At 43.3% G+C, this 24,957-nt stretch overlaps 1 protein-coding gene across 6 annotated transcripts in view; it reads right to left on the reverse strand.

Moving 5' to 3' along the window:
• LOC137374429 (glutamate receptor ionotropic, kainate 1) overlaps window positions 1-24,957 on the reverse strand; it is a 520,770-nt gene that overhangs the window by 121,719 nt on the left and 374,094 nt on the right. For all 6 annotated transcript variants that reach the window (XM_068040522.1, XM_068040526.1, XM_068040521.1 and 3 more), the window contains 4 exons: window positions 22,256-22,423; window positions 21,872-22,129; window positions 10,528-10,709; window positions 6,772-6,825 (listed from right to left, as the gene is read on the reverse strand). In XM_068040522.1, coding sequence (XP_067896623.1) covers window positions 6,772-6,825; window positions 10,528-10,709; window positions 21,872-22,129; window positions 22,256-22,423 — 662 coding nt within the window. The remainder of the gene's footprint in view (window positions 1-6,771; window positions 6,826-10,527; window positions 10,710-21,871; window positions 22,130-22,255; window positions 22,424-24,957) is intronic.

Below are 24,957 nucleotides of genomic sequence, written 5' to 3' on the forward strand. Positions count from 1 at the left end.
GTGGTGGGATTTGAACCTGTGTCCCCGGGGCATTAGCCTGGGTCTCTGGATCACTAGTCCAGTGACATTACCACTACGACACCATCTCCCCATTTAATGCCCATTAAATTAACCCGCATAACTTGACTCCAATGCTATCCACACATTATTTTCATTAGCTTGTGCAGTAGACTGATGATGGTATGGTGGGGCGTCCGAAGCTCCATTTCAAGGATGCTTGCAAGGGTGACATGAAGGCCCTAAATGTCGACTATCACACCAGGGAGTCACTTACTGGCAAAAGAGGGAAATGGCGACACATCCTGTGGACTGGTGTGCACTACCATGATGACCAGTTGTTACAGCAGCTTGACAACGGGTGTCAACATCAAAAACAACAACTCACAGCGTCACTTGGCAGCTTCACGTGCAGCACCTTGGCAGAACCTGCCTCTCAAGGATTGGCCTTCACAGCCATCAGCAAAGGTGCACTAAGAGAAGAAACCCTATCTAAGTGGATTGTTTGCTACGTGTCCGTCACCTTTTGTAGATGTAAGGAGGTCAACAGACTGAATTCTGCCAAGAGGAATTCTAATCTGTATCTGTTGGCATTATCGTTTGCTGTTATTGTTCCAAGAAGTGGACAGTTCTGCCATATTATGCTGCCTTGAAGATCAGAGATCTCCAATGTTTTCTATAATGTGTCATCGCTGCAACACAATTCTTTCCTTGAAGGTAGAACTATGGGGATTAGTTTGTACTTCTTCCTCATTCCTGCATCGTGTCCCCTTCTCTTTCCAGTTTGGAAAGAAGGCATTTTCTCCTCTGTAGCACTAAATCCTCAGGCACCAGATGCTGGTGATGTTGCGATCAATGCTTGCAATGTAGTAGCTTTCCCTGCCATGATAAATTCTGGTACAGGTGGTGTTTATAGAATCTTCAGTGGTTCAGTCTAACCTGTGAATACAAAAAAAACCCAACAAGGAGAATGATTTGGTTTTGATCCAAGTGTCATATATGTAATCAAAGATGATTTTTAATGAAACTGGGGAATATTGTACTTTATATATTATGGATAGTGTGCTTTATAAATTAAAAGACACTTACTTACCAGATCAGACAGTGACTTCTCCAACATTGTAGTCTTCAACTATATCCAACCACTCTCCAACAAAGCTTGCTCAGCAGGTGCCATTTCTTGTGGCACCAACTGTGTTCTTCTTGGCTCTGTTATGCACATCATTAAATATTTTTGTGACACCAATTCAGGTACTTCTGTTCGGTAACCTCATTCTATGTCCTGTGGTTAGGAGCAGTTCAATGTTTACACTGTATATGCTCATCCTCCCTCTTCACTCTCTTTTTTTGTAAGAATGGCACTTTTTGCAGTTGTGATGTGTCCATGTTATTAAAGAGAGTAAATGGATCAAGGTCTCCAGTAATGTCGAATTATTATAACAATTCAGATAGCCAGGTGGTGAAGGCTAGAACTGGAGCGTAGTCTTTATATACTTACAAACTATTATTTGGAGAGACACAGTGGGCTGGATTTTACCAAGCCCGCCAAGTGGGGGTCCGTGATGAGGAGGGGTCGGGGAGGAGACTGAAAGATTGTTTTGGCAGAGGCCAATCTCAGAGGCCAATGCCGGGAGGGCCCAACCCGAACCTCCCAGCGGCGGCGAGGGTCCGTGGTGGTACCCCACCACTAGGAAATGGGACCTCAATTTCCAGTTTTAAATCATTAAAACGAATTCAGCTAAATATACGTACCGGCAATCTTCAGGTGCGGCGGCCGCAACACCTGCGCCTTCAATACCCCATCTGGGGAAAGCAGGCATGACACTGGTTGGGAGTAGGGGAGTTAACATTTTCAGTGCTGTGGGGGGAGGGGGGGAATGGGGTCAAATGAGCATCATCAGTGTAGGGGATGGTGGGAAGGGGTGAACTTTCAACTTTGTGCAGTCTGGGTGGGAAGGTCAGAATTCAAAGCTAAGTGTTTTGGGGGAAAGGGCAAATACTTACTGTAATTTTTATTAGGGGGGTTGTAAAGGGGCATTACAATTTCATTTTATAAATTTTGGGGGGAGTGTTCACTTTAAAAATTCAAATTTGCCGGCAGGGCTGGCTGCCCTTTAAAAAGGGCGCCAGGGCCTGCAGACAGGCAGCTGACGTCATTGTCGACGATGGACAGCCTGCCCCCTCCATGTGATGGAGGGTGGGGGGGGGGGGTGGCGGTGCTGCTCTGGCTATTTAAATGAGTCGCTGTACGAGAGATCGCGGCCGCTCTTTGGTGTGCAGGCCACCATTTTTTGAGCTCCTCCAATTCAACAACCACAGTTTCAGCTTCTCCTAAATGCATGTGCACATGTGAATCCCCAGTTAATGTCCAGCACTTGAATGCACGTAAACACTCAATATACAATTACAGTTACCATGTGCAAAGGCATACATTTCTTATTAATCAGTAATTAATGCATTATTTGCACATTGTTACCAAAATTACTGTATCATCTCCCCATGTGGAATGATTCCTAACTCTCTCTTCTACACTATTACAAGGTATAGGGGCCGGAATCCCCCTTGGCTTCTGTCAGTCTCCGGCAAAAACCCTGGTTAGAGATCGGTAGTCGTCGTGACAGGTCTCAACAGTTTCCAATACTTTTCGACCGGCCTTACCAGAATGATGGTGGAAACTCATTCATCGCTGACAAGGAAAATGTCTTTGGGATGGAGCCAAGGGCAGGGATTCCCTACACCAGGAGTTGCCACTCCAGTGGTGCAACTGGATCCAGTGTCTCTATGAAGAGCAGTATTCCCTGAGAAGTAAGGCATATGCGCCTCCACATGGGAGGGCCCAGTCCAAGGAAGCAGCCTGAACAGGGAGCTAAGGGGAACATGGTGCCATTGGAGGGTTCTGGGCAAAGCCCACTTCCCCTCAAAGCCAGACGAGTACCAGAGTTCCTATGCATATGGGGGAAGAGGACACTGGAAATGCATCTTCTTGGGTGAATTAGGTGCTCTTTCACTTTCCCTGCAAACTTCTGCAAATTCAAGGCTGATGGGTGCCACTGGGAGCAATACTGGTGTAACTGTCAGGATTGTAACCTGAAGAATTTGGGCCCTACCTATTGTACTGTAGATTACCCTGGCAACGCAAAATGTGATGTCAAATGTTAGCAAAGTTAGCAGTTTCAATTTACTGAGAGAATTTTAAGAAAGGTCAGTTTTACAGAAAGATCTTCCTTTTTTGATTTTAGAAAAATTTTGTGCTCACCAAGCTGGCAAATGGAAAATATTTCCACAATTATATCAGTATCAAACACACCGTAGTCAGTAATAGTATCAATAAAAATTTAAATTAACGTTTTCTTTATTCTGGTTTAACATATTCATTTAGTCCAACTTCGAATTATCAGCTCCAATTACAGCAGCGTGATCAACAGTTCATAACCTCCTGCTCTTTGAAGTGAATAGGCTCAAAAGTACAAGCATGGAGGCAGAAAATCCTGCTCATTATTTCTTTGCCTCACTCCAGTTATTCTTGTGACCTTTTGGTTGCGAGATTGTCACCCGAGTGACAAATTCTGAGTAGTTTTGAGCTGTGGACTCGCACCTACAAGACGACTACTCAAACTAATTTCACTTCCAATGCTTACACCTGGCTGTAACAGGAGACCTTCAATCCATCAGTTTGAGCTGGTACCAAATGTAGAAATAAAAAGCCAGCGTGCCAACACTACTCCACACAGTTCACAAGACCATTGTAACTTGCTATACTTTTTTTCTTGCTCACAGAAGCATGCAGAAAATAGGTTTTTATGCACTTTAATTTTTCCAGGCAATACTAAATATTTCTCTATGTACACTTAAATATTCAATTTCTTGCATTCTTGCAAATTAAGTCAAAACAAAATGTAAAGCAGAAATGCCACTGTGCTTCTCAAAGAGTTAATACTGAATGTGATTACTGGTGAAAAATTCCAACAATGACTGTCAAAAGCTAAAATAAGCTGTACTGGTGATACAAAAAGATGAATGATAAACAAGAACCACCGTGCAATTTACATACGTTTTGACAGGACTGCAGGTTATTTATGTCTTTTCTAGTGTTTGGGCTGGCATTCTGAGTGACTTATTAAAGAGAGAGATTGAGTCTGCGCTGTTGATTAGAAGGGTGACAATATATCTCTCTAATAGGTTTAAGAGCAACATATGCAGTAGTAATATATCACCACACTTAGTCCTTTGTAGTGCACACCCTGGGCTGCAGCACGACAACATGTTATTTATTGCCCAATGTAAAGTACTCCAACATAATACCACTGCAACTTCACAGATCTCATTGATTGCTGGAACAGGCTCGAGGGGTTAAATGGCCTATTGCTGTTCCTATGACTGCTAGTTGTTTCTGAATGTGGGCAACAACTATTTAAATTCAGTAAGTCCCAGTAATTCTATTTATGGATATTTAAGGAACAGTTGTTGTTTGGATTAGAGGAATCTGCTGGAACCTCAGAGGTATTATTCAGACCAGCAATGTCTGCTGGAGTTGTAAGGAATACCAGAAGAAAATAAACACTAGCCCTGAAGATCTACAGGGGGCTGCGTCTTGTTGAATGTACAAAACCCCACTGGTCCTGGATCTTCAGCGGGGACTCTGCCAAAGAGGCCAGAAAGTGCAGCAAAAGAGAGTCCTGGGCCGGTACAAAGGGGGAAGGAATGCTGGGCCCCCCAAAAGAAACACATGGTTGCCCCCAAAGGCCCCTTTATCTCAACCTCAAACAAACATTGGCAGGCCAAATCTTCAAGACCTGCAGTCCGAGATCCTGGCCTGAACCCCGAGATGGACCCCACATTAAAGTCCTGCTACCCAACCCGACATGTGTCGGGTTTGGGTCGGGCTCGGGTTCGGGTTGCACTTCGGGGTCCGGCAATCGGGCTCGGGTCGGGCCGAATCGGACACACTCTATCACAAGTAAGTGGCTCCAATGTTAATTTCATTTTTGGACTAGAAAGGTAGTTTTGTTACAGTTATTTAAGCTTGTGCAGATCAGCAACAAAGTGAAAAATGGAAGGTAAGTTAACTGATGGTGGGGTCAGGTCGGGCGCGGGAAAAAATGGAAGGACTCGCGTCGGGTTGGGCTCGGGTCGGATGTGGTTCTGTCGGGCTCGAGTCGGTATTTTTTTTGCAGACCCGAGCAGGCCTTTACCCTACATCTCCCAGCTCATGATCAGCCTGGTTTTAGCTACGCCAACCATATGCTGTCCCAAATAAGTGCTGGATTATTCAGAGATATCCATTCCCCCTGTTCTAAATATGTTGATGACTTGTAAGGAGCAGGAAGAAACTCTACCCCCACACGGCCATCCCAGAAACTTGGGAGCAAGGCCCAACCTGGTGTATCCATGTTGCAGACTGGTTTCTGGCTATTCTGGGATTCTGCTGGAACAGAGGCACAGACTTTCAGGACCACTGTGAATATAATTTTAATTTAGAAAAGAATAGTTTTTCATTTAAATGTTAACCTTTTATTGTTTCCCTTTTGTGGAGCAAGATAAAAGGATTTCTACTGTAAGTATATACTGTTGTAATTTATTCACTTGGTCATCTTTTGTTGAATAAATTCACTTAATATTTTAAATCTAAAATAAGGTATGATACTGTCAGACCATACCACTTATTGAAGATGAGAGAGAGAGAGAGAGATCCTTGGCAGATGTAGGAAAATTCTAGCAGTTCAGATATTTAATAGAAAGGTTACTCTGTTCATTATCCGGGGTATGTTACTCAAAGCTTTCCTAGATATCAAGGCTAGCAAGAGTACTCTGGAAGAAATAGGGAACTGGGATTCAGCTACTCAAATGATGCAAGAAATTCAGTGTAAAAAGGTAGAAAAGAACCAAAAATGTAAATACAATGAACATCTATGTCTATTGAGGGTTAAGCACACGCTGAACCTTTTATTGCATGCTGCTAAATTACCGGTGAAAGGAAGAGTCTCGTCAGCGTTATGGGATGAAGCCATAAATTAGCTATGTTGAGTTCATTAATGCCAGCATAATTGATGTTTAAATAGACCTTGCAACATTTTACAAAGGCTTATATACATGTGTGGTGTGTTCCCAAATCTCATTCAAATCCTGTAATGCAGCAGAAGCTGCAGACTGCTTGATTCTTCTGACAAGTGATCTGCTACAAAACTCAGTTACAATGTCATATTTTGACTACACTGGGTACAGGATTCAATGCTCCACTTGCACTGCAGTTAACTGCAGAAGACAAGGAACAGCAGGAATGAACTACCTTTGAAGTAAAGTGATGCACCACCTACTCTGAGGTCACGTGGGTACAAAATGTATCAGGCCTACTGTCTCAGGCACAACTATTGAGGAGCAGTGCGTTAGGATATTTTGGTTAAACAATGAGGCCAACTCTCCAATGAAGATATTCAAACATGTTCAGACATCTGTACTGCAGTGCCAATGGTTATAACATTGCCATGGTGCTCCATTTCGATTATGTCAGTATCCAGGCAAGAACTGGTTATATGTAAATTATTGACCATTTGTAATCTGCAGATGTAGAGATCATTATATTCACTACTGACTGGCAGCGTAATATGACAATAAAAAAAGAAACATGGCTTTCAGCTTCCAATATGAAAGATAACTGAGGTGGGTTTTGTAATTGTTGCTCCCAACATCAATTCCATATTAGCATATCAGCAACAAATAGACAAATCACAGTCACAATCTCTGAAACAAAGCTATTGTTTAAAAATGATGCCTTACCAGTGTAGTGAAAAAGTAATGATAATACTCAGTCATCATTCCCATTGAAAGGATCTGCAAAGGGAACAAACCAGTGTTAAACAAAGAAATAAAGAACTTGTATTTATATAACACCTTTAACATCCTCGGAATCTGCCAAAATACTTCCTAGCCAATGAATTTCATTTGAAGTTTAGTCACTGCTGTTATGTAGGAAAATACAGCAGACAATTTATACACTGCACAGTGCCACAATCAGCTACAAATGCCCAGCTAATTTATTCTGGTGGTGTTGGCCGAGGGAAAAGTTTTGGCCAGGGCATCAGGAGAACTCAGCTGCTGTTCCTCGTATAGAGCTGTGGGATTTTTTATATCAACCGAACCAGGGTCTAGATTTAAGGTGTCCCTTGAAAGATGGCACAACACAGCTGGAGCTTCTCTGCGATTTGGAGAAGCCATTAGGCTTGGTTATTCATTTGCATGTCAGTAAAACTGGATGGGGCAGCAGGGAGAGTCGATCAGGGAAGCAGCAAGTAAGCTGCAATTGTCCATCTAGTTGTGGTGAGGGGCCGCAGTGGGTGTTCTGCAGCACTGAGAAAAGTGGGGCATGGTGGATATATTGTGGAAGCCATGACTGATACATTGGTGTGGTGTGTAAACGGGAGAGGCCAAGGATGTAGATCAGGTGAGTGGCAGGTTTGGGGATGATGGGACAGAAAGAAAAAGCAGCCAATACGATGGGTGTAAGAAAATCTGGGAGAGTGATTAATGGCAAAATCCTTTTATTAATGATTACCCTTGTATTTGAATTTATTGTTAACCTGTACACATTCAGACTCTGCGACAGCAGGAAAACTTAACCTATTTTTAATATTAATTCATGGTATACTGTTGATCACCTATGTTATTGAAGCCAATGTATTGTGACATTTAACATTGGAAAGTCCAATCAAAGTACAAGCATAACTGGTATTCTATCCAAATATTGACATATTTATAATGAGTTCTCCTATAGACAGAGTCTGACATGCATTTTGAAATAAAATGCTACAACCCATTCATCATTTTAAAATTATCACATTCCTCAGCAGTGTTGTTCATCATGAAACCATTCATTTCAAAAATAAACAATGATTGTTTAAGATAATGTCTTGTGTATTTATTTTGAAATATAACAGTGTCAAAATTAACATAGTAGTCTTGAAATTGTGATGCAAGCTGTAGTCGGTGTGCCCCCTTGACAGTTCTTGTGCTCGTGTTGGCAGTAACGAGGACTGGCCTCACCGAGGTCAATGAGACTACCCTCCCATTTAAAGCTGATATTAAGGGCACGAGGTCTCTGAATACCAGGTCACGGTCTCGCCTGTCTGTTCCATGCCCAATATTACTTTGCCCTCTTGGGCGTCTAACACGTCCAACTGAAATCACCAGGTTCCTGTTTAATATATGCAAATGAAGGTCCCCCACTTGGGTCCAGACCCAAACTCTGTTTTCAAAAGCTCCAGCATGTTACTCATCAGTTCTATGAGAGATTCACAAATCATAGGCAGAGATATTAGAGAGGGCATCATTTCCAATGTTATTTAAAAAGATCATCAGCTGCTCTCAGTTAAGTCACTAGTTGGTTCATTTTGGTCGCAAGTATTCTGCTTTTGCAGTCTTCTCTGTTGACATTAAACTTTCCAGAATTTTATCTTACTGAGTCCACACTGGAATTTTGACCAGCAGCTTCTGGCAAACCTCAGCTTGGCATTGTGGGTTTGGTGATTGGGATGCCATTGTGGTCAGAAGAGTATCAAACAAGACCTGCAGCTGCAGGGAAAAAAAGCAGAAGGCAGGAAACCTCACCCCAATAGAGTGCACAAGCCAAGAAATTCATACCTGCAGTCAGCAAGGGGCAGTGCTTGAGGAGGCCCTGCTTTACCGACAAGGCCGACACACAGCAGTGTCACCAGCCACAGCACCAACTACATTCCAGCACCAGGTTACACTCATCCTTGCCTGTGGCTCTAGTGTAACCATGGTCCTGAATTTTTAAACCTCATTCCAGGTTGCATCAGATGACATTAAAAGCACTTGTCAATCTGCTGTATAAGCTGACAGGTGATAGATGCAGTGCTTATCAGAACCAAACAACTTCATTTCATTGGCGACTGCAAAGCAGGAAGACTGGGCTGTGAGCTTTGCCAGGACTGCAGGCTTCCTTTGCCCAGGTACAGAGCATTGTTGACTACCCACATATAGCCGTGTACACTCCAACTCAAGACCCTGGAGTATACGTGAACAGGAAGGGCTTTCACTTGCTGCAGGTGCAGCTATTGTATGATTACATGCAGCACATCGTACAGGTGTTACGGTCAGGTGAGAAGGAGTCTAGGGGGTTCCCTCTCAGCCTTTGCCTGGTTTAACCGTAACAGGATTTGATTTTAAAACACCGTGTTTTTTGCTCCCCCTTGGTGAATCCTTGTTCACTGCTCCAATTGTAAGGGAAAAAAATCAGACAGGTTTCCTTAGATTTAAACAAGAAAGGTGGAAGTTTACTAATCTTAAAACTCTAATCTAGTTAACAACTACGAATATGCAACCTTACCACACTAGCATGCATATGCGATAAACACACACGCAGATAAAGACAGGAAAAGTAGAAGGAATAAAGGGGAAAAGTTTGAGGCAATATCTGGTAGTTACAGTCCTTTAAGTTCAATGTGGAGTCTTTGGTTACCGATAAGTCCTGCTGCTCGTTGGGGCCCAGTTCATGCTTCAACTTGTTCCGATGTAGCAGTCTTTTCTCTCTTGAGGTTTACGTGTCTTCCGTGGGTGCGGTGGCTTGGGAGAAAGTGCGAAAGAGAGAGAGAGAGAGAGCGCAGCTTCCATGTTTCAACTTCAGTTTCAAACTGCCTTCTGAATTCAAACTGTCCTGTGGCTAGTTCAAAAAATCTGGACCAGCCAGTTAGTCATGCGACTAGCTAGTTTAGCCAGTCCTGGTTTTGTGAATTTTATCATCTTAGCAGGCCCTGGAATGCGCTTCCTTACACCTTCAATGTCTGGTGATCAAAATCCATTTGGGTTAAGCAGCGTCTCTTAGTATGCAAATATCCTTCCAGCCCAGTGTCTGGTGATCTTCAAACAAAGTCATTTCTTCACCCCAGCAACAGTTTAAAATCAATGTTCATATTACAAAATTAATATGCCTCATTCTTGGCAGGTGGGGGTCTGCATGACACAGGTCTGTACCAAGTATCTTGACATCTATGATCATGCCTTTATCCTACAGCAGTCCTAACTTCCCCTTCTTTTTCATCCAGACCATTGGCTCAGATACTGGCTGCTCAGCAACAGGGGCTATTCTCTTGCATATGTGGCTCATGACACCCCATCAGGAATCCACACACAGCTATCGAGAGGAGATACAATCAAACCCATGCCTTCTCTAGAACACTGAGAGAGCTGTCTGGAGATCTCCTGCAGTAATCCCTGGAGTGGCTCCCAGATTGCTATTAATTGCTAGCTCCTCCATCACTTTGTCATGCAAAATGCCCAATCCATTGAGCCACCTATCGATGAAAACATGAAGACAGAGGAGTTTTAAGAACGGAAAGAAACAGGATGACGAGGAAGACCAAAGGCCACCTGTCTTATTGGTTGCAAAAGCTCTTCAACACATCTCATCCAGGAATGCTTTAGCTAAATCACTCCTGTACAGTCAATTCTCATTACACAAGAGAAAACATTCAGACATCCTAAAGGAACCAAAAGAGTATAGAAGACTTTCATCACCTGTTTCAATACTTGGGCTGCAGTTGCATATGTGCAGTCAAATATTACAAAGAACTCCTTCCCCCTTTTCATCTGCTTCAGAAGAGGCTTTGCATCTCTATTACCTAATGGCAACTGGCGAATTTTAACTTTAATGTTGTATCTGGAGGGAGCTTTCATTAATTCTTGTAAGCGAATGAGACCTAAAGGGGAAAAATGCACAACACTTAAAAATTCAAATTGTATTACTGTACAGATCTAAAAGAACGCACTGTTTAATTTACTAATTAGGTATCAATATCTCAATTTTCCAAATTTCTAACACATCTTAAAGAAAAAGTGATAAATTGTAACCTTTTCTACAGATTATATAAACGTAGAATTGAGTTAATTGTTCTCATCTAACGGTTGAGCCCTCTAGAGACCCAAGATCAGTAAATGAGATGGTAATTGTAAGACCTTGCTTCAGATTGGAAGCCTTGTACACCAGTCGTGCATATTGGAAACTTATCTATATGCTGTGCCTAGTTCACTGACCATTCATTTCAGTGCTGTTATATATTGAAAATTCAAACAGAGAGCAAGGCTCCCACAGGAACCACAACATTAAAAAATTATAAATAGAGGTAAGAACATCTTACCTGAACCATCAACACAGAGGCTGGAATTTTACTCCACCCCAAAGAGCTGGATGGTGGTGGTGGTGGTGGTAGTGGTGGTGGTGGTGGTGGTGGTGGTGGTGGTGGGGGGAGGGAGGGGGGGGTGGCGTAAAATGGAGCGGGAGGCTCCGAGATGCCTTTCCAACCCACTCCCGCCTCCGCTCCACTTTACGTAGGCCGGGACGGGTGCAAAAAGGGCTGCCCACCCAGGCCGATCAAAGCCCTTAAGTTGCCAATTAACAGCCACTTAAGGGCCTTCAACCTGTCTCTATGCGGATTTTACACGTGGCAAGCAGGCGCCCTTGAGCCGGGAAAGGCCATCCGGTAAAAGGTGGCGGCCTCTCAGCGTCCCGGGGGTGGGCCCTGACAATCAAATACAGGGTGCCCGATTGAGGGGCCCCCCCGCATCCCCAACCACCCCCAGGAACCAAGACGCACCCCCCACTTCCCCCCAACCGACCACCCTTGCCTCGCTGGGACCCGACCGATTACCCCCGGCGAGGCAACCAAAACTCACCTTGGATCCCGCGGCTTCATATCTTCCTCTTCAGCTGGCTGCGCTGCAGTCCCAGCGGTAGCCACCGCTCCTGGTGGCGCTGCTGGGACTAAGAGGCGGCACAGTGGCGCAGTGGTTAGCACCGCAGCCTCACAGCTCCAGGGACCCGGGTTCAATTCTGGGTACTGCCTGTGCAGAGTTTGCAAGTTCTCTCTGTGACCCGCGTGGGTTTGCTCCGGTTTCCTCCCACTGCCAAAGACTTGCAGGTAAATTGGCCATTGTAAATTGTCCCTAGTGTAGGTAAGTGGTAGGGAATATGGGATTACTGTAGGGTTAGTATAAATGGGTGGTTCTTGGTCAGCACAGACTCGGTGGGCTGAAGGGCCTGTTTCAGTGCTGTATCTCCAAATTAAAAAAAAGCTGCCGGCCCGCTGATTGGCCAGCAGCTCAACAAGGCGGGACTTCCTCCCTCAAGCAGATGGAAGTTCCATCTTTGAACAATTAAAGCCTGGGGACCCGTAAAATGCGGGACGGATCCCCAGTCGAGGCAGAAGTGGGCTCGCCACTGCATTTTAAGTCGGTGGCCAGCTCCCGTCTGCTCAATGTAAAATCCAGCCCAGAGTCTTTCTGGATTACTTAGTTCTAAAATAGTACCAAAATCTAATCAGTTGCTATTTAGGTTCCTAATGTCTCTGAATGCCATGAGTTCAACCTTTCATCCTGCTATGATACTAGAATGTTAGATTTCTTTGTGAACAAGGGTCTTGTCATTTTTACATGCAAGTTGTAAACAGGGGGTGATTTCACAATCCCATGTAAGTAGGAGGGAGCCACTGCCTTCATGCAAATGTGTGTTGGAGATGGGATTTCAAGCCAAGTTCTGCAATCCATGATTCCTAAAAACATAGCTCCTGACTGAAGAGCAGGATTGTGCACTACCTTTCCTATAACTTACACTGGGGATTATTTTTCAATTTCCTGGGGCCTGAGTGGAGCCTCACCCACCAGCAGTGCACCTCAAATGTTTGAGTGCATGCTGCTCTAGTTACCCAATTATTCATTAAAATGGCAAATTTCCTCTCCAGCATTCCTTAGACAGAAGTGTACCCCAGTAACATCTGGTGGTGATAAATACGAACTTTATTTTTCATAATTGTTGATAAATGAAAGGTGTTATTTTCCAAATACTGTTGGCAATCTGAAGTTGACATACAGCAAGGGAGAAATACTTCAGTATACCAGATCCCTTTAAGAACAAATCACGTGACTGTTCTTATGCTATTCTGTATACAGACCATCTACCCTCCCTGTAATTGTATTGATTTCATGGCCCATTCACAGGGATTCATAGGAAACCCACATTAGGGGAAGGAATTTCCCTGCGGGCTTCAGGACTCTGCCATCAGGCTCAAATGGGGGTCAGGAGCCCGCACTGGGTGGGGAATAGTCACTCATCTGTGATTTTCTCTGAATCGGCCAATTAGTGGCCAGAGGGTGGGCTCACCTCCCAATTAAGGTTGGCAAGCAGGCTCTTGAAGCTGGAGGGCCAATCGGAGGCCTGTCAGCTTGGAAACAGCAGCAGGATGCCTTTGCAGGTAAGTGAGGGAGAGGGCACCCCAAGATGGAGGTGCACTCTCTCCAACTTTTTAAAAATTAAAAGCAAGGCCCTCAGCATCCGGCAAGGGGGTGGGGCGCGGGGGGTTGGGTGGATTCCTTCCACAGGGCAGCCTGCAACTGCAGCTGAAGCCAAGCAGGCAGGAAGGGCATCTATGCCTGCCTGTGGAACTGCAACCACTCCTCACCCTCCAAGTCTGCCACTGGGAGGCCACCTCCAGACAGTGCCCTATTCTCCCCAATATGTCTGGGGAGCTGCAGGTGCAGGAATTTTCCAGTTTGTTCTGACAATAGGCCTTAATAAGCCCTTAGTTAGATGAATTGGCTACCTGCCATTTGTGGGCAAGTAGCCCTGCCACCCCTCCCCAATCCCTCATCCTGCCTCTGGGAAAGTGGCTCAGTGGCGGGATGAAAGCAGGGAACCAGCATCAAAAGGCAGCATGTAATTCTGCACCTGTCTGCCTCCGTGCCCACCCCCATTAGGGCCTAAAACTTACGCCCTAGATGTTGAAATTCCTTTGTACATTATTTGTGAGGTGCTGGTTAATGCAGTCATGGCATTTCTGTGTCAATTATTTTAATGAAGACACTAATAACCCCAACATTATTAAATAGGTTAAAATGCCTATTTCTTCTATCCATTTAAACAATTTGGATGGGTTAGTTCGTTGAAGTACCCTTACAAAAAGTCTCCCATGTAAGACCACAACAGTGGCTGCCTGCATCAACTTCAGGAGGTTATTTTGTGATCCTGTTTCCAGTGGAAAAGGATGTCGATTTTGTTTGGATATTCAGAGACACTCCAGCAGGTTGACTGATCCTTGGATACTATGAAAGCAGATGCCTCTACAGCTTGCAGTCTAGAATGATTTTCCATGCAAATTTTCCATGTTCATTGAGAACTCCAGTTGCTGGAATGTGAATGTTATGTTTTTAACTTTCTAGAGATGGCCCTGTCACTACCTGCTCACCCAGATAAGCGTATCACACATGGAGGATACGTGTTGTCACTATTACTAGATACATGATGTCCATACAGTATCTTCAAGTCAGCCCAAAGCTGAACATCCTTTTAACCTGGAGTATGAAGAGTTCTATGTAACTTGTTCTGATGGCTCTATGGAGCTATCAATCTTTGCGAACTACATAGAAGACCCAGCTTTCTAAAACCATGACTTGAACAGTGGTAGATAGAACTAGCATTTTTAATATTTTCTTTTTGAGAAACCTTGATGGACCAAAATCCCCCGGACTTCAGAAAACAAAATATCTTCACTTCCTTCTGGCCTGGAGGAATGACATATATATAGCAATGCCTGCATAGTTTAACAATATATATCATCTCCAGAAGAACCTCAACTGAATGATGTGTCACATCTTTCAGAGAAACCTTTAAAATCAAGGTGTCCTTGAACTTGTTTCTCCAGGATCTCTACCTAATCAGCAGGAAGTATATCTGCACTGTATATCATAGTATCCGACAAGAAAAACTACTGGTTTAGCACAATTGTCACACTGAGATTTTTGTTGCTCTACTATTACCCTATTTTTGTATAATCTGCACAGTTACTTTGTGAAAACCTTTCTGCTTCTGTCCCCTAATAATTAAATGACAGCCAAGCTGTTTTGGATCCCATCCACCATCCACGTTTGCTGAAGACCATCAATTTGGACAAAATTCAAGAGGCTAGATCACTCTGCAGCAGTTATTCATCAGATATTCTGTTTTATTGAATGTAAAAATTGACGCTTTACAAAACAAAATATCAGAGGTCAGAACCTTGAAGTGCAAGTTAATTGCTCCTAGCTCAAATTTTCATCCATCGAGAGACATTTACACAAATCAGCAGTTATTTAAGCTACTCTAGTCTGTAAAGCAGGATGAAATTGTCAAGCACTTGGAGAAACGTTAGTTAATCATGGCCAGTCAGCATGGATTTGTAAAAGACAGGCTGTGTGTGATAAGTGAAACCTTCTATTTGAAATTACACTCTGTTTGTTCATTTTGTAATGTGTTGTGAGTGAATGGTTGGGACAAACTCAATTTCTTTCGCTCGTACCAATTATATCAGAGAGCAGAGAAACAAGAATAGCAGACAAAGGGTTAATTTAAAGGCAGGAAATCCTGGAATGACTTTACCATCCTTCAAGTAAGTAATCAATGCAACAATACATTTCAGCAGTTAGATGTGGTGCATAAGGAGGTGTTCTAAGTTCTGTTAAGAAATGTTGAAGAAAGAAAGCTGATGTTTGATATTTGCTTAAGTTTTAAATTATTTATTTTTATCGTAAAAACCTAGTCTGGTGGAGTTGCTTGTTTTTTTGTCCAGTTCTTCTATGTAGGTTTGTGCTGGATCATTCTCTTTCTTTAATGTATCATTGTCATGCTCAGAAGGAGCCGTGATGAAGTAAACAATGAACTGGAGGAATTATGACAATAAAAAGTCAACTGTTAAACTGAATCATAAGAAAATGGGTACATCTGTACCAAAGACAAAATGGAGTCGCAATCAACTAGCCTGTCTATAAAAATGAGCCTGATTAACTGCATCTAAATTAGCTCTCTGGGGAAACACCATTGAAATTGAAAGAGCCCATTTAGTGTTAATGACTCCTACCTATAGGAATGGGACTAACAAAGGTTCCGCAAAACAGACTGACTCCACAGCCCAAACCCAGATGAATGGGTATGAAACAGCAACACTGCAACAGAGTGCATTCAGATACCAAGATAGCAATGGTTTCCATATCCTGGACCATTGTGTGGTCACACCAGGGGAGATGGCCCTGTGTCACCTGACAAACTCAAATGTGATGGATTTTTACCTTAAAAAGATAGCCCTCTGGAAAGAGGGGAGATCAAGAAAAGACCACCAAAAGCCAGTTCAAGCCAAAGGCTGTGAGATCAGTCCAGCACAAGGAGGAAGCCCTGCTGCTGACATTATACTTCAACTTGCAGCAGTAGAGAACTTAAAGTGACCACTGCCTCTGGTCTGAAGTTTTAACCAGCAGAAATCTACAATACCTCAGCAAGTTCACAACTACAAACATCCAGCCCTGCGCCTTTGAAAAGACTTTCCTCCCGAGAAGATTCAACAGCTTTCTGTGAACCACTTTGGACTTTATTTGCATCATACCACTTTTTCCCTCTATCTATTCTTGTATATGCATGTGTGTGTGAATGCGTGAGTAGGTGAAGGTTGCGAACAATTCAGGTTTTGCTGAAAATGTAATCATCCTTTCTTAAAAATACGAGATAAACTGTTTATTTGACCCTAAAACACTTAGGGACTGACTCACTATTTTTAACAAAACACTATTGCGGTCAGTTGGGAGGTGAGAAGTGAAAGTTACCCACACCACCTATCCATAAAATTGTATTTTATATTAATTTTGTTGAGGACAAATTTTGTACCTCTAACATGTAGAAATCATGCCAATAATTTTGAAGCATTTAATATGTTAGTTTGCTGAGAAAAAGTCTATTTTCTGTTAGTCTTTCTGTTTAATTCTTGTAATGTGACCAACTCGATTTATTGATTTCCATGAGAAATAAAAATTGACTCCTGTACCTATTAGGTGAGAGAGTGTGTGAGACAGAGAGAGAGAGAGAGGAAGTGTGAGAAAACACAAGAGTGAGTACAAAAGACAGTGTGAGAGTGAGTGCTTAATCCCCTGTTGCATGTGCTTGACCAATCTTAGAGTTCTTTCAAGAAATAACATCAGAAATGTACTGAATATGGTAAATAAGGAATTTCATTAAGCATTTAATAAGCTACCACATAAGAGAGTTATGACAAAGATAAAAGCATATAAAATTAATGGGAATGTGATCACAACAATAGGGAGATGGTTGAAAGGCAGAAAGCAAAGGGTAGGGGTAGAATAAAATTGTTTGGACTGGAAACATGATGATTGGGTCCTGTGCCAGGGCTGCTCTTATTACTATGCATGCATGTGTCCCTGATTTATCAATTTATCAATTGAAAGGATAATAGTGAAATCAAAATTTGCTGATGACACCAAAAGATGCTTATTGTAAATTGTGGTGAAGATTGAGAATTCAGGAAGATATTAGATAGGACAACATGTTGGGCAGATGGCTGGAAATACAGTTTAATGTGGAAAATGTGTAATAATACACATTTGGTGTATTGGTTGATTGGGTGGTTGATTGGATGGTTGATGGTTGGCACAGACTCGGTGGGCCAAAGGGCCTGTTTCAGTGTTGTATCTCTAAAACTAAAACAATACATCTTGAAAGTAAAAATAGGAAGATAGGTAGACCTTAGGTGGTAACATCTTAAACGGAGTAGAGGAGCTGAGTGGCCAAATGTATAGAGATACACAAGTATATACAACCAACTTCCCAGATTAAAAAAAAAATACAATTTGAATCCTTGGTATTGCATTTAGAGGCTTGGAATGCAAAATTAAGGAGTTCATGTGACCTAGCACAAGATGGTTAGTTAGGCTGCAGTTAGAGTACTATATATACTTTTGGCCACTCCTTTGTAGGAAGGATAAGAATCAATGGAGAAATTGTAGCATCAATTTATTTGGATTTCATCAGGAATGAGGGCTGACAGTTGCAAGGATTTTTTTCGACCAGAATTGACAAGGTTTAGGTCTTCAAGCAAATGAAATATTGATATATTGGGCTGAATTTTACCAGCCCCTCGACGTCGGGGGTCGTGGCAGGGGGGCCCATAAAATACTTGTGGGAGCGGACCACCACGACCCCCGATGCCAAGAACGCTCTGCCGCATTTTATCGGCAGCGGCAAGGCTTCGGTGCGGACCCCCCACTGCTGAGCGGCGGGGCCTTCGTTTAAATAGTAAAATCAGTGCTAATAAATTTACATCTACTTACCTTGTCCCGGTGGCTGTCCCACGCCAATATTACGGCCGCCGGCCACAACTCGCATGCCTTTGGAACTCCATATGGAGTTCCGAGGCCAGACACTGATGGGGAGGGGGAGGACTGAAATTATCAGGGTGGGGCGGGATGGGGTGGAGGAGCAGGAAAAACACTTCTTATTGGCTGTGGGAATGGTGGGAAGTGGTTGAAGGGCAAATGTTAAGAAGATGGGGGGGAAAGTTCGAGTTGGGAATAAACTTCATTTTGTTGATATTGCCCTGAAAACAAACATTGTTGGGGGTGGGGAGGTGGGGGACGGGGGGAGGTAGGAAAGGGCCTCCAGCATTTATTTTATTTTTGACATACAATGCACCACTATATAACTTTAAAACTTAAATTTTTTTCTAAGGGATTGAGGCCCTTTAAAAATCACATCGGTGCCTAAACGGTGGCGCCGGACGCCATTTACGGGTACGGATTGGCCGCCCCCTCTATGTCATCGGGGGCAGCCACCCCGCCCCCTCCATTTAAATGATCCCCATGCGAAATATCGTGGGGGCACAGCAGTGGTGCCTCCGTGTCATAAGACCACCAACTTCAAAGCGCGCTGCCACTATGTGCAATGCGCTAATAAAATTCAGCCCATTGTTTCCACTGGTCAGCAAGATGGTAACTAGAGGGCATTTAAATGGTAAAATCAGAATCCACAGAGAAGCTGTTAATGATGTAGAACTCTCTGCACAAACCATTGAAGCAAAGGCAATATATTCTTTTAAAAGGGAGTTAAATTGTTCATTTTAAAATTCCTTTTTTTCAAAGGACAGGGAGCGTGAAATTAGACTATAGATCATACAGGGAAAAATATCGGCACAGGCTTAATGGGCCAAATGACCTGTAATATTCCATGATTCTATGAACATAAAGAATGCATGGAGCAAGAAAGGCCATTTGCCCAATCAGTCCTGTTCCTTCTACACTTATACAATTTGTTACACTTTGGAGTTTACCTAATATACTTAATTTCTTAATGGAAAACAAATACACAGTTTCACCCTTCCTCAAAGATAAGCAAGTAAAATTCTAGAATATCTAACTAACTTTATGGCCTATATCTTTCAACAGTTGGTTGCTATGGCACCGTGGCTCAGGAAGCATTGTGCTCTAGAGTATTTGATCATGTCTCTTTACAATTATCCTAACTCTTCATTTCACCACTGAAAACAGGTTGATCTGAGTAACTGTGGAGAATATTCCACTTGTCGTATCCTGTCTGCCAGATATATCATTTATAAGGAGTTACTGCAGTCACTGCTAATAAGAGAACATTTTATCCTTTTTCAAGTAATTATACCAAATTAATAAAGGGTAAATCAGGTTTGCATCAGTTTAGGACACCACAGTGAGAAAGAAAATAATAAAATATGTAATTGATTCAGGAAAATAAAACCTTACTTTCAATACAAAGCCCTTTGCAACTTTCCACAACAGGAAGTAGAAGCAATTAACTGAAAACCTAAAAGGACAGATGAATAATTCAGGGAAGTAGGGGTTTTAATAGACATTTGAGCTAATTTATGCGCGTTATACTTACCTGCCCGACACAAGTGAAGCACATTAGATAATGGGCTGAATTTTACGCCCCCCTCCAAAGAGCGGGATGGTGGCGGAGGAGTGGTGTAAGATGAAGTGGGAGGCACTGGGAGCCCTTCCCAACCCGCTTCCACCACCACTTTACACAAGGCGGCAGCGGTGAAAAACAGCCCGCCCACCACAGGCCGATCAAGGCCCTTAAATAGCCACTTAACGGCCACTTAAGGGCCTTTGCCCACCTCCATGGGGATTTTGCCCATGGCTAGTCGTGCACGCAAGGCCTGAGAGAAGCCTCCTGACAAAAGCAGGTGGTTCTCGAACGGCCCCGTGGGGGGGGGGGTGCCCTCATGATCGGCACCCTGTGCCCGATGGAGGGCTGCCCCACTACTCCAACCACCCCAACACACCACCCGTGCCCCTAATCAACCACTCGTGCCTCACCGGGGCCCAACTGAATACCCCCAGCGAGGCAACCAAAACTTACCTTTGCTCCAGGCTCCCCAACATTTTTTCTTCAAGCTGGGCTGTAGTCCCAGCAGTGGCCACCACTCCCGGTGGCGCTGCTGGGGCTGTTAGCTGCTGGCCCGCTGATTGGGTGGAAGTTCCACCTCAGAGCAATTAAATCCCAGCTACCCGTAAAATACAGGTCGGATCCCCAGGTGAGGCAGAAGCGGGTTCGCCATCGACTTTTCAGTCGGTGGTCAGCTCTTGTCCACCAAGGGTAAAATCCCAGCTTTTGCCCCTCATAGCATGTTTCTGTTCCATTACCAAAACACTTACCAAGGAAGTCTTGTTGGAGATGAAATAGGAATGTCAGGATGAAATCCTGCCGCTCTGTGCTACTAATGTTCTGTTGAATTGATGCTACTCTGGACCTACATTTGGTGTGAAAATCAGCAGAACAAAGGCAGTAAACTCTGGTCAGAATTTTACGCCACCCCAAGGAGCGGGATGGTGGCGAGGGATGACGTAAAATGAAGCGGGAGGCTCCGGGAGGCTTTCCCAACCCACTCCCGCCTCCACTGCCCTTTACATAGGATGGGGTGGGGGGGTGAAAAACAGCCTGCCCGCCCCAGGCCAATCAAGGCCCTTAAGTGGCCACTTAACAGCCACTTAAGGGCCTTCGCCCGTCGCCACGCGGAGTTTACGCGGGGCTGGTCAGGCGGCTGAGGACTGAGAAAAGCCGCCTGCTGTTCAGCCGATGGAGGGCTACCCCAACCACCCACACGACCCAACACACCGCCCCCCTTCCCCCCAAACGACCACCCTTGCCTCGCTGGGGCGCGACCGATTACCCCCAGCGAGGCAACCAAAACTTACCTGCCTACCTGGCTCCCAGGCATCTTCTGTGCACACTGGGCTGCAGTCCCAGCAGTGGCCACCGCTCCTGGTAGTGCTGCTGGGACTAAGAACTGCCGGTCCGCTGATTGGCTGGCAGCTCTCTTAGGCGGGACTTCCTCCCTCAAGCGGGTGGAAGTCCCGCCTCACACCAATTGAAGCCTGGGGACCCGCAAAATATGGGTCGGATCCCCAAGCAAGGCGGAAGCGGGTTCCCCACTGAGTTTTACATCAGTGGCTGCCTCCCATCCGTGCACTTTAAAATTCCGGCCTCTTATTAAACCCGTATGAAGCTCAAAAACTGGCTCAATAGAGATGATGGTAATTGGAAAAGGAAAGCATGCAAGCTTTGTAGCATATCATTTAATCCTTAATTGGACTTCAACTCATAATCCTTATTAGTAAAGTAAAGCTTCCTTCAATTTACTATTGAAATTAGTTTTGCTACAAGCAATACAGGCCCTCAGTTTTCTAATTAAATTAAATGTATATCAATAATGCAACATTTCTCACAGGCATTTTGTCAGTTCAGAACAAAATAAATGCACATTGCTGCAGTTCACTGACACTAGAACAATTCTAGGTTTACTGCCAGATAAATCTAATCAGGACTACTAAGTCAGGTGAGTATTAAAGTATTTATACAATAATAGGCTATGGGCATGTTAGCAGAAGTCTGTTATATTCCAGTTAATTGAATTGGACTTGTGACTTAATCTTATAAAGTGCTGAAGCTTTAAATGATACTGAAATTATTAGGATGTAATGGGTTAAATATATAACAGTGCTTTGATATTTAATTACACACCTGTACTATCTTCATAAACTACAGTGATTGTCTTCCACTTGTAGTACTGCACCAGGTCCAAGATGGCTCTACTGATGGATGTATATTCTGGATAGAGGTTAATGTAGAATGAGTCCTTCTGATCTACTATGGGATGTTTCCAACGGGTCTGGATGTGTGGAACTTCCATTGCATTAGCGATAGACTGCACTGCACTTATTGAAGAACTGTGGGAAGGTCCAAATACAGCTGCTACTCCAAGTGTAAGCTGATCGCAAGCTAGTGGGTTTTAAAGAAACAGGTTAGTTCCATTATAAATCGGACACATATCCCTTTGAACTGAAAGTAAAGCTTCTTCAAAGATATAATTTCAGAAACTAATATCTTGGAATGTACAGTTCTCACCCCTCCTGGAAGCTTCGAAGCTGTCATAAAGATTAATTCTCTGTACGTCGTATGTGAGTGTGGTATTTGGCATAAATGTCCTATTTCTGTTTATATTGGTGATAGCAAACTTGAAGGCCATCTCTTCGATGTTAATAGGCTCATTTTCAGTAGTTTCAAAAATACCTCCTAAAAAAAGAGACACAGAATTCAACATGGGTTTTACAGTTTTGTTGCTACAAGGACATTTACATTCACATTTAATAGTTTTCTTGCAAAGCACTATTTTATATGTATTCGTCATTGTACTTTAATGGTTTATTATTTTAGCTATGACTGGAAAAGCAAACTTGGCAATCTAAAATAAATGCATCTTATATTTGATAGTTTCTGAAATGTATTTTGATAGGAAGTGTTTAGAACAATTATGCTGTTATATACACTGCTTCTTCAGGTAAGATGTACAGCAGCTGAACCTCAAATCTTTCTGCAGGCACAATGGCATTTTTTAAATTAGAGATAAAGTATCCAATTAAAACAAAATTAGGACTTGCTGTCATTTTGATGGTGTTCCATTCTTGTAAGATTCACTTTCAAGGTAGACAGAAAGTAGGCGTGCACATCCTTTAATTGGCAACTTTTAAAGAATGAGTGCTGCTATCTGTATCCTTTTTTTAATAAAGATGAAAAATCACACATAGATATATCTTTTATTTTTGCTTTTTATTTGTTCATTTAATAAAATATTTGAAGATCTGCTGTGACTTTTCTAGTAGGTAATCCAGGACCTGGAAGGCAATTTCTGATGCTTACAGTGGTTGTGTGGCAGCCTATTGTAATACTGTAAGTGTACAGATGCTGTATATCACAAAAGTATTACTACTTAAACATATGGGCCTGACTGATGGCTGATACCATTTTACAAAACTTGCGTCTGATGCAAGTAACTTTGTATTTCCCTCAACAAACCTTTTATCCTCAGCTATGCATAGCCAACAGTATCTTATTTATTTGAATTGGTGTTGCTGCAAGTTCTATTAGCATTGCTCCTGTAGGTAGTGCTGTTAGAGTAACATTATGTAAACATGCTACCTTAAGTGGTATCCCATCTAATGTCACATGACTATCAACTTATTCTAGGCAATTTCTGCGTAATTTTAGTGCAATTGCAACTTTAGTCATTGGGTAACACTGCAGAAATCCTTCGCTTGGAGAATGGTGGAAATGTTGACATAGGTGAGTATAGGTCAGTTTATTTCAGATACTAATACAAATCAGAAACAGAAAACTCATCACTGAACTGTACAAATTGGAGAAAAGATGAAGGTTCATCTTGAGTGGACACTCCAGCAGTAATGACTGACCAAGGAAATCACCTATGTAATGGTCATCATTTGTAATCAAGTGACTGAGCAGCAGGTAGTCACAAGTGCAAAGAACTTGAATGTGCAGGGCTACTCAAGAAGGCCAGGGAGTGGCATTAGGTAAACTGCTCTTTTGGAGAGCCAGTGCAGACACGATGGGCCAAATGGCCTCCTTCTGTGCTGTAACAATTCTGTGATGGGCACACAGCAAGCATGAACCATATGTAATTGCATCATGATGGAATTAGGGTTGCTAACTCTGCCTGAACGTCATCATCTTATGACCTTCTGATTCCAACTGCCCTGCCAAACAACCTTTCCACCCCCCCCCCCCCCCCATCTCCAATATTTTCTTTATAATCAGTGAAAATGAAAATAAAACACTTTAAGGCCCTATTTTTTTCTCCTGAGTTGCTTGCAATAGTGTCCAGGAGACTAATCGTTAAATCCTGGAGACTTCAGGACAATCCTGACAGGTTGGCAATCCTAGATGATGTAGTGTTCCTTCATTCACAATGAAGGACTGATATAGCAAAACTTCCTCTCCTCAACCACAGGGAAAATAATCTCAGAGATAAGACCGATAACTTACTCGTAACACTTCCCTCTCTTGCCAGGAGGAAAACAAATGTGTGCCCTCCACATAATGGTTAAAAAAAAGTCAGGATAGGATAGCACTGAACTTATATCGCCTTTGCAAAATAAACCAAAATATCAGAACAACAAACTTACCTTCAACTACCTCCCCACCTCAAGACATAGCAGAAGAGGAACTGAAACTGAAAATCCACTCCTGAGCAGAAATTACAGATTTAAACCAGAAACCCATGCAAAATCTCAACCTCTGCACCCACCCCCACACCGAACTGAACAAAAATTCCAGCTTAGGAACAGAAACCCTCAGCCCACGAGCAGAAATTCCATGATCGTTGTGCATATCAACCACCCCCAACCCTACAAAAAGGTTGAATCAGGCCCAAATCCCCTATTGGATTCCTTTCCCCCCACAATGAGCAGAGGGAGCTCCACCCTCCACACCCGTAGAAATATCATGAACATATCTCTAGCCCACAGTGGATTCCTCTCCACATCCCCCCCCCGCCCCCACACAGCCCCTCTCTGAGACGAGATAGTGTGCTCCCCACCACCCCCCCCCCTCCCCCACCCAAACAAACATTTGCTATCCTCCTACTAACTGTGCTGTGTAAGGTTTTGGCCTCCTTATCTAAGGAAGGTTATACTTTCCTTGGAGGCAGTGGTGGTACAGCAAAGTTCACTAGATTGGTTCGAGTGGTTGTCCTATGATGAGAGGCTGAATAAATTGGGCCTATATTCTCTGGAGTAAAGAAGAATGGGAGG

The sequence above is a fragment of the Heterodontus francisci genome, chromosome 10 (assembly GCF_036365525.1).
Source record: "Heterodontus francisci isolate sHetFra1 chromosome 10, sHetFra1.hap1, whole genome shotgun sequence".
Classification (NCBI taxonomy): domain Eukaryota; kingdom Metazoa; phylum Chordata; class Chondrichthyes; order Heterodontiformes; family Heterodontidae; genus Heterodontus; species Heterodontus francisci.